The sequence below is a fragment of the Glycine soja genome, chromosome 7, assembly GCF_004193775.1.
Source record: "Glycine soja cultivar W05 chromosome 7, ASM419377v2, whole genome shotgun sequence".
NCBI lineage: Eukaryota > Viridiplantae > Streptophyta > Magnoliopsida > Fabales > Fabaceae > Glycine > Glycine soja.
The window spans coordinates 13,780,540-13,790,623 of record NC_041008.1 but is presented as its reverse complement, the minus strand read 5'-3'; the positions used below and the strand labels follow the sequence as shown (position 1 = coordinate 13,790,623).

The following is a 10,084-nucleotide window of genomic DNA, read 5'->3' as shown; positions in this document are numbered from 1 at the left end:
TGAAAAATGTGATGACTCACTCTCCATGTGTTGTTTGTGTTTGGATCATGTGATGATGTCGAACCTTGTGTTCGTGGGAGTAGATGGCTAGGTGGATTGTTTTAAGGAAACTCGTGCTGAAGGACGCTAGGACACAATGGTATGATAGGATGTGACATTGGGGCATGGATTTCTGTTTTAATTGTATGATGTTTTGAACATGTTATTTTAACTTATTTTATTTTGTTGCTTAACTTTAGTTCTTTTGTAAACTTGAACGTCCTTGTTTTAAGCTAGAAATGTTTTTGAGAAGTTTTATTTGGTAACAGTGAAACAAATGTGAACCTTTTACCCACGTGAATTTACTTATGATTTTATTGAATAAAATTGATTTAATTAGATTTTGCATTTTATATGTTTTTCACATTTATATGCATGTTCGGGTAGAGGGTGTCACATAAGAGATTGATGGATAATGGAACAATTGAAGGGATGGTAGCCATAATCTCCTAGATTTTAGGGATTTTTAATAAGGAAAAACTAGTATCCCTTTTTTCTCAAAGTGGTCGAGAGCCTTGGAGGGGAAATAATGATAAAAATTGTGTCTTCCAGCCAAGGGAACCTATAATGAACTTCTCCCTATGTACATTTATGCAATGTCCTAATGTCCTAGATTTTTTGCACTAGTCATGTCCAAGGGTATGTGCTTATCTGATGTTCATAATAGAGTATGTGATTCATAGGTAATTAACAAGGAACAAATTTCTCTAATAGTGCAAAACCTGCCACCTTCTATAGAGCACAAAGTACTTACAAAAAAAATGGTTATCATGCAAGGAATTAGAATCCACAAGGCCCCAATGAAGTTTGTGATTCATAGGCAATAAACAAGGAACAAATTTCTCTAATAGTGCAAAACATGCCACCTTCTATAAAGCACAAAGTACTTACAAAAAAAGTGATAATCATGCAAGGAATAAGAATCCACAAGGCCCCAATGAAGAAATCATACACACTTCAAACATTAACATTAAGAATAAGTACACACTTGCTATAGCATTGGAAATTTCACTCCAACTAGCATTTATATATGATTTTCCATCTTAGGCCAATTACTTGAGTGAAAAATTGAAGTTTCAAATAAGTAGTTCTCTAAGCACAAAATAGTTAGCTCTACAAGATCGAAAAAGTCAATTATGCCTTGAGTATTTTACTTCCTCCCATGATTTTCAAATAACAGAAGGAAAAATAACAAACTCTTAACAAAACCAATGATTGGTTAACAACATAACATATGACACCTAATGACTCACATGGCTCCTAAATTCAAAGAATCTAAATCTTTGTGGATAAAATCTTTCCATCCTGTAGGTCTCTTGCTTATGCACTTGAGCCTTCCCTTGATTGCATCATCATCATTTGTATGAGGCCCAACATCAGTAATAGTACTTGTAACATTTGGGATTGGCCCAATAGGAATAGATGTACTATCATTCCCACCCTCTTGGAGAAACACTTTGTCCTTAAGGTGGAAAGAGTCCTTGTGAGTAATCCAATCCTCCCACAAAGTGTCTTCTAGTGGTAGTCCTTACCATTGAACTAGAACAAGTTGGTGGGGAGGAAGCACAAAACTATCCAATTTAGAGTCCAAAATGGATGATGGATAGATCAAAGGTTTGCCCTTATTGAAGATTTTAGGCAGCGATTGCTGAGAAGTCATGGGACCAGGTGTGGCTTAAATAAAGAGCAATGAAACACATTATGGATTTTGCCGGAGATAGGTAACTCCAAACGATAGGCCATAAGATTGATCACCTCAATAATTTGGAAAGGGCCATAATACCTTTTACTCAACTTTTGGCATTTGGATTCACAGAGGAAAATATGGCAATAAGATATGAGTTTTACATAGACCCAATCCCCCAAATATACGAAACATCCTTGTGATGTCTATCCATAGAAACCTGCATCGACTATTAGTCTTTAATCAACTTGAGAGACAAGTAGTGGAGTAGCTTGTCTTGAGAAACCAACAAAGAGTCAACAACTTCCAAAGTAAAGGTACCATGGATGTCATAAGGAACACTAGGAGGAGGTTTGCCAAAAGTAATTTAAGAAGGTGACACATGCCAGTAATGGAATAAACAGGGGTGTTGTAACCTTATTCCACAAGACTTAGCAATTTTCCCCATAAGGTTGGTTTGTGATGAACATAAGCACAAAGGTATTGTTCTATGACACAATTCAAAACCTCAATTTGTTCATCACTTTGAGGATGGTAAGCCATGCTCATTCTAAGCTTGGTACCACTAAGCTTAAATAACTCTTGCCAAAAGCGACTCACGAAGACAAGATCCCTATTAGAAATAAGGATTTTAAGAATGTGGTGGAGCTTGCAAACAAAGTCTAGGAAGACTTGAGCAACTCAATGAGTAGAGAAGTTTATAGGAAGCATAGTGAAATATGCCACTTTGGAGAAGCAATTCACCACCACCAAAATCATAGTGCATCCTTGAAAAAGAGGCAATCTGGTAATGAAGTCAAACGATAAGTTCTCTCAGGGAGCAAAAGGAGGAGGGATAGGAAGAAATAACCCTAAGGTTTCTAAGTAGGATACTTGGTGACTTGACAAGTAGGACACTTAGAGATAAAGCACTTCGCATCTTGATGCATACCAACTCATTAAAAGTTGTTTTCAATATGGCTGAAAGTCTTGGCAAAACCTATGTGGGCCCTGATGGGTGAAGAATGAAATTCTTCCAGCAATAAGGGAATGAAGGAATTTGTGTGATTTAGCTAAATACGACCTTTGAAAAGTAGGATACCTTGCGAAAGGAAAAAATCAAGGTGATCATTGGGGGCATGATGTATGGTTTGGTGTAGATTAAGGAACTCATCAATGTTAGTCAATTCCTTGGAAAGGTCCTCCAAGAAGCTAAAATGGGGCATAAAGAGAATTTAGAGGGCACTGGGAATAGAAGGAGGCTTATGGACGCGAGATAAAGTGTTGAAGACAACATTCTACTTCCCTGATTTGTATTAGATGTTATAATCGTAGCCAATCAGTTTCACAAAATATATGTTGCTTCGGAGTTTGGATAGCCTGAGTCAACAAACCCTTCAAGCTACGATGGTCTGTGAGGATGATAAAAGGATGGCCTAAAAGATATTTCTGCCAACGTTTCACCGCCGTAGTGATGGTGTGGAGCTTGTGGATAAAAGTGGAAGAGCAGAGCAACTTGGGGCTTAATTTCTTACTAAAGAAGACAATAGGGTGGTTGCGTTGCATTAGAGAAACTTTATTCTAGTATCAGAGGCATTAGTTTCAAGGCTAAAAGGAATTGAGAAATCGAGGAGAGCCAATGTCATGGAAATCTTAAGGGATTGAAACACTGATTAGGCTTCAAAAGACCATTGAAAACCATCTATGCACAATAAAGTAGTCAAGGGAGCTGCTATTTTGGCATAATCCTGAATAAAACGACAATAGAAACATATCAACCCAAGGAAACCACGAAGAGGCTTGGTGGACTTAGGTGGTGACCTGTCTTGCATAGCTTGAACCTTTGTGGGAATTGGTTTGGCGCCAACAGAAAAGACAATATGGCCCAAGTACTTAATATGTCGTTGGGTGAAAACGAATTTAGGTTGCTTGAGGAAGAATTAGCCCTGGTGTAGGGTCTGAAACACTTGCTCTAGGTATGGGAGATGGTCCTTAAAACTCCTGCTAAAAACAAGAATCGTCAAAGAATACAAGTGCAAAACGGGGAAGAAAAGGTTTAAGTAAGTCATCCATGGTGGCCTGAAATGTGAAGGGAGCATTGCATAGGCCAAATGGCATGACCTTATACTCATAGTGTTCTTGTTGCGTGCGAAAAACCATTTTTGGAATGTCATTGACATTCATGAGGATTTGGTGAAATCCTTGAGCCAAGTCAAGTTTGGAAAACCAATTTGCAGCACCCAGATTGTCTAACAATTCATCAATAATGGGTATGGGGAAATGATCCTTGATGGTGATCATGTTAAGCACTCGAAAATCGACATGAAATCTCCATGGCCCATCCTTCTTGCACACCAACAAGACATGAGAAGAAAATGGGCTACAACTTGGTTGAATCCACCCATTTCGGAGCATTTTGTCCACTTGTTGTTCAACTTTTGCTTCTAAAAGTAGGGGTAACGATAAGGATGAAAATTGATGGGTTTGGCGTTGGGGAAAAGATGAATAGAGTGGTTCATGGTATGGGGTGAAGGAAAGTCCTAAGGTTCCGTGAAAATGAGGAATATTGGGTGAGAAGTTGCTGTATGGTAGGGGTTTGTGAAAGGGTTTCAATAGGTGGGTTTGGTGGATGTTACTCAGAGGGATGAAGCTGGAAGAACACAGAGGCCTGATTTGTGTGAAGAAGATGCTTGACTTAGTGATGGGTCATTTTAGTTGGGTGTTGAGTGGATAAGCCCTTTAGTTTCACCATCTTATTATCCTTCATAAAATGGAGGGATAGGATGGAGTAATCCATAACCACTAGGCCTAAAGACTTAAGCCAATGCACATCAAAAACAACTTTGGCACCAGCCAACAACATAGCATAGATGTCTAGAGTAAAAACCTTGGATTGAATATGGATTGGAACCCCTTTACAAACACTATTGCAGAGAAGTTGGTGTCCATTGCCCACTAAAACACTTAAGGAGGTAATGGGTTGGGTCTTGAGATTTAGAGCACGAACCACCTTATCCTGAATAAAATTATGGGTGCTTCCTCCATTGATAAGAATGGAGATGTGTTGGTTGTTGACCGTGCCGAAAACACGAAGAGTTTTAGGAGCCAGCTATCCAATAATGCATTGAAATTGATATGAGCAATAGAGTGAGTGGAAAAGCCACCGAGGTCAAGATTAGGGTCTGAATCTGGTTCATCCTCCATAGTGTCAAAAGCAAGAGAAGCAGAAATGACCAAATTGGAAAAGATAACATCATCTGCCACAATTAAGAAAAAATGAGCCTTGCAATGGTGGCTCTTGCTAAAGCAAAGTCCTTTATTGCACCATTCAACTAACTGGGCTAGAGTGAGATGACGGAAATGGGTTTTGGGCGGGGCTGGAAGCAGAGATGAGTGGGATGGTTGAGTGGAGGAAATATGAGTTTGGGAAAATGGTGGTGGGGTAAGACGAGGTCGAAATGAGTATTTGGCATTGAGGAATCCTCCAGAAATTTGGCCAAAGCAGCGGTCTGAATCAGAGAAAATGGTTGTAAAGCTTGAATCTCACGACAAATGTTTGACAATAGCATGAAAATAAAACAACTCAGAAGAAAATATGGAGGGAGTCCCACAATTCGATTTGCTAAGCTCTCAAAAGCAGAAAGGTACTGGTTGACAAATCTGGACTGGGTGAGCTTGAAGAGGGGCACATGACACCTAATGAGTCACATGGTTCCTAAATTCAAAGAATCTAAATCTTAGTGAATAAAATTTTCCCATCCTATAGGTCTCTTGCTTATGCCCCTGAGCTTTTCCCTGGTTGCATCATCATTCGTATGAGGCCCAACATCAACAATCGTACTTGTAACATTGAGGATTGGCCCAATAGGAATAAATGTACTATCATCACAATAGGTGTACTATCATCACATTAGTCACAATTTCTCACACTGTCAAAGATAGCAACGAAATGGCAACCACAACCACAAAACAATCCAAAGCCTTGCTTCCTACTTCTGAATTTTCAGCAGTTCTAATATTTAAGAAGTCCAATATCATTTTCATATTAAAGGGACCCAGAATGAAAGAATATCTTGATTAGCAAATCTATTGTCAAACATAGCTGTAATTTTGAGATGACTTATTTTGAGATTGTTAAATAGGTGTGACATTTGCAACTTCCTTCAGTTTTAATTAAAAAAAGAAACAAAATAAAGAGTGTAACTAATTCATACAATTTGCTAGGCGCCAAGCCTCTATTAATTTATCTTCACAAAGCTTGCGTGAAAAGCTTCCTTAAGCATAAAAATCCCAAGTGAAACACAGCCAGCATACACAGTAAACAATTCATAAGAATGAACAAAACAAAGAAAACTAATTCAATAATTGTTGCGTGAAGATGTTGCATTATTTTAAGTTGATCACCAAAGTTTAAACAGCAAAATGGAGACATAACACATGAAAAAGATGTTAAAAAATGCAACCCTACTTTTCTGCCCCCTACTGCACGGAGTAGTACTCCCACTATAACACCCTTTTTTTTGCTGGATTCCCGCACCATGATTTTCAAGCACAAATGTAGAGTTTGTCTTTCCATTGCTAAACAAAACGCACCAAAAGAAAGGTCCTTTGTGGAGTCCAACCAGGCCAACTCCCACCTCAGTATGTGATTTGTTTTTCAGAAGAGACAAAGATTTCTCATCTTTGATGAGAACTTCAGAAAATGCTAGTGATGGCTCGAGATACTTTCTTTGACAGCCCACTATGTGTCCGGTTATGGTGCCAAAAGTCGGTAGCTCTACACCGCAGTTGGGAGCAAACACTTCGGTGAAGTCATCTTCAGGAGGTTTGCAGTTTACAACATTGTTGTCAGTGCAGTTCCCTTTGCATAATTCGACGTATTGTAAGGCCATGCACCCTAGACCAGGGCTGTCATTCAAGCGAGGAAGCTTCTGATCTGTTAGATTCTTGTTTATAATGTCAACAATGTTACTTGCAGGGTTTCCTGAGAGAAAAACAACCAGCTGATTTCAGAGATATATAGTTAATGCGCATGCACATACATATGCATGAATATTATGTTTATACTGTTTTCATTCAACTGCCTTGATCTTCAGATTGATTCCTCATATATGATGAAAGTATGATTCAAATCTGTACCAAATTAAGAATACATTACCGAACCTGATTCTGTTGACACTATTTAAATAAAATGAACCATTGAAAAAATGATGCATAGCACCTCCATGCCCTTATTGAAGTAAACCTTCCCAGTGAAATTGTTATTGTCTTTGACCTACCGACCTACTTGTATTCCTGGGGTAGATATAAACACCATAGTTCTACTACTAAAAACGATAGATGGATGTGTGCTTTTCAGTAGAAGTGCATCCTCCACTGCAAATTATTTCTAACCAGCCTAACAGGCAAAATGGTAAACATGGCCTATTGGGTTTACAAAAAGATTTGCTAACCTATATGGGATGCTATTGACAGTATAACAACGAAATACTTTGGCATCTAAAATGATTGTTAAGAAAATCAACATCATTGCCTAACGGTTATCAAAAAAGCAGATACATATTCACATTATATCTCAAATACTTCAGTTTCCTACATCATCTCGTTGTTCATGTTTTGTATTAGAGACTAATTCTTTAGATGATGTAAGAACACATAATTACTGTACTAACTTTTAAACCCTGTAGTGTGGTTAACACTCTAGTTTTAATAGTAAAGATGCCAAACCAATGTAGCTTCTCAAGGAAACCAATGCTGCATTTAACCAACATATTTGAGCATTCTACAAGCTAAACAATCTGGTCGTGCAAGATGTAGCAGCAAGATTGTTCCTCAACCTCAGAATCAGAGAAGCCAAAGATTAAATCACATTAATTGAAAAAGAATTTGGATTGACTGATTTAGTCTCTTGAAATTCAGTAATTAATTCAAAGGCGTTGAATTCAGAGTTCAACCTTCTGTCAAAACCCCTCAATATAGCTTCTAAACATAGATAGGGTTAGGCACACATTAAGGATGGAAATGAATTAGACTAAGCTAGGCTTTATAAAGTTCGAGTCTAGTCTACATACTGCCATACCCTGTTGAGATCCCATATCAATTGCAGATATGACCAAAGTCAAGCTTATAGACGCTTGGGCAATCCTCATCTAATAAGCTAGTTTTGGGGTTGAGTTAGGTCCAATCCAATATTGGGCTACTTACAACTGTCCAAAAATTTACCTGGCTCCTCAACTTTACCAATGCAATCCTTCTAGTATTATGCTTTTAAATTATAAACAAATAGACGAAGGGAGTGAACAATTGGATATGCAAATGGTTAAACAACATTAAAAACAATAATGGAAATATGCACGAATAGGCCAAGGCTGAATGTTGTAAGTTCAATAACATAAATATTTAAACCTTGCTATTTCCAATACATATTTAGAAGTTAAGGATTTGATTTCAATTCTGAATCTCTCTTTCTTCTACATACTACTATCAGCTATCACACTGATTCCCCTTATTTTTCCACTAGTTTCAAAGCTGCAGCATGAATCCTTAGCAAAAATTCAGAATACTAATAAATAAGCAAGGACCATTACGAGGAAACCATACACAAACAAGCACTTAAGCAGTGACGGGTCTATTTGAAACATAGCAAGTTAGTATATGACTAACAAGAAGCCTTTATTGAAACCTCTCATTAAATAAATGTATCAATAAGGAATCAGAGATTCAGAACAGGATGGAAACTTGTTAAGCCTAAAGAAGAAACAATTTTGAACTTAAATTAAGGAGCTTTTGGAAACTTTCAAAGCTTAATGACAAAAACAAGTTTGAACTTATATTAAGTGGAGCTTCTGGAATACTTATTATACCAACCATCTCAAAAAGTACAGCTAACTAACCCCAGATCAGAACAATCTTGCAGAATAACCAAAAATAGGGAACAAAAACATACTTGTTATTTATCAGTCATGCCTACATTGTCCTTGTGACCAAGTACACAGTCACAATGCTCATAAACACTTAAAAATGTCAACAAAAAAAAAATACACAAAAGGAAAATAAGAAAAAAGAAGAATGTAACTTTACTTACCATGGATGTGGTGGGAGAGAACAAGAGCTGGCAAAAGGAGACAACAGCAAAGGAAGTGCAACAACACACAGCAACTGAGGTTGTTCTTCTTCATCATATGCTATTGTATGTATGCTGAGGTGAACCAAAAAAAAAAGAATTTTGCTTTAGCAGCAATGTGAAACAAAGTGAGTGGAGAAAAGGGGCATCTCAAGTTGAAAAGGTTGATGAATCGGCTTAAATGTAGAAGATAGGGAAGAAAGGTGTTATTGGTGATGGGTTTGCACTTCAAAGAGGACACAAAAGGACTCAAAGGTGGTCCCATGTAGCCGTTATCTCTTCTGTCATTCAATATTTTTTCCTAAAATGCTACCCAATTTCAACAAATGTATTTCGCTGGGTCCCATGGTTCCTAGAATATTGTGATTATGAGTAGACACAGATTTTTAGTGAATTTTTCATCTTAGTTACAAGGATCACAAATCACATTATTATCTCACCAAAATATGTTAATGGAGAGAAAAAGATGATAAAATGAAAGAAATAAATGATGAAATGATGTGAGATTCATATTTTTACAGTATACTTTCATTGAAAAGTTTTATCTCAATTTTTTTTTCACTCTACCAAACGGAACTAAATGAAAAATGCCATTAATATATTCCATACATCCATTTTATGTTGGCATACGGATCCTCTGCAGTTGGGAAAGGGAAATAACTGCAGCAGGAGGTGCAGTTTAATCTGTCAGACTGTGACCATACGTTCTTCTCTATTTTTATTCTTCTATTAATATTAATTAATATTTTGTGTAAGTAAAGTTATGTATTAACGGTTTAGATTCATGCAGGTCAAAAATGGACTGATGAAGATCTTGACCCGTAAAAATATATATTTTTTTCCTTAAATTAACTCCTAGTAAATATTGTCATCTTGAAATAATGAATCTTGTAAGAAAAAATTTACACGTCAATCATTATGAAATGATTTGTTGGTAGACAATTAAAAAGATCATGTATGAAAATAAAACATATAATTTTTTTTATCACTGAGAATCGAAGTAATGTCAAGAAAATTTATAATAAAAATAAACATATTAATTTGGTTGATTGAGAATTCATCTTGACAAATAAAAAATAGAGAAATATTCTGTACATTAAAAAAATTGTTTTAGCTTAAATAAAACATTATAAATAATTTATAGTTTAAAAATGGTAATTTTAAAATATTTCTAAAATATAAGTTATTAAAATTTAGATAAAATAATTGAATCAAATAATTTGGAAAATTTTAAAATACTATAAAATGAGTGTTAAATA

The 10,084-nt window shown here is 36.4% G+C and overlaps 1 protein-coding gene across 1 annotated transcript; it reads right to left on the bottom strand.

The window, feature by feature from the left end:
• Positions 1 to 5,962: 5,962 nt before the first annotated feature.
• LOC114418819 lies at positions 5,963 to 9,050 on the bottom strand. The gene is made up of 2 exons (XM_028384339.1): positions 8,787 to 9,050; positions 5,963 to 6,686 (listed from the first exon to the last, which is right to left on the bottom strand). The coding sequence occupies exons 1-2, from the start codon at positions 8,881 to 8,883 to the stop codon at positions 6,103 to 6,105; spliced, it is 681 nt and encodes a 226-aa protein (XP_028240140.1). The 5' UTR covers positions 8,884 to 9,050; the 3' UTR covers positions 5,963 to 6,102.
• Positions 9,051 to 10,084: the final 1,034 nt, after the last annotated feature.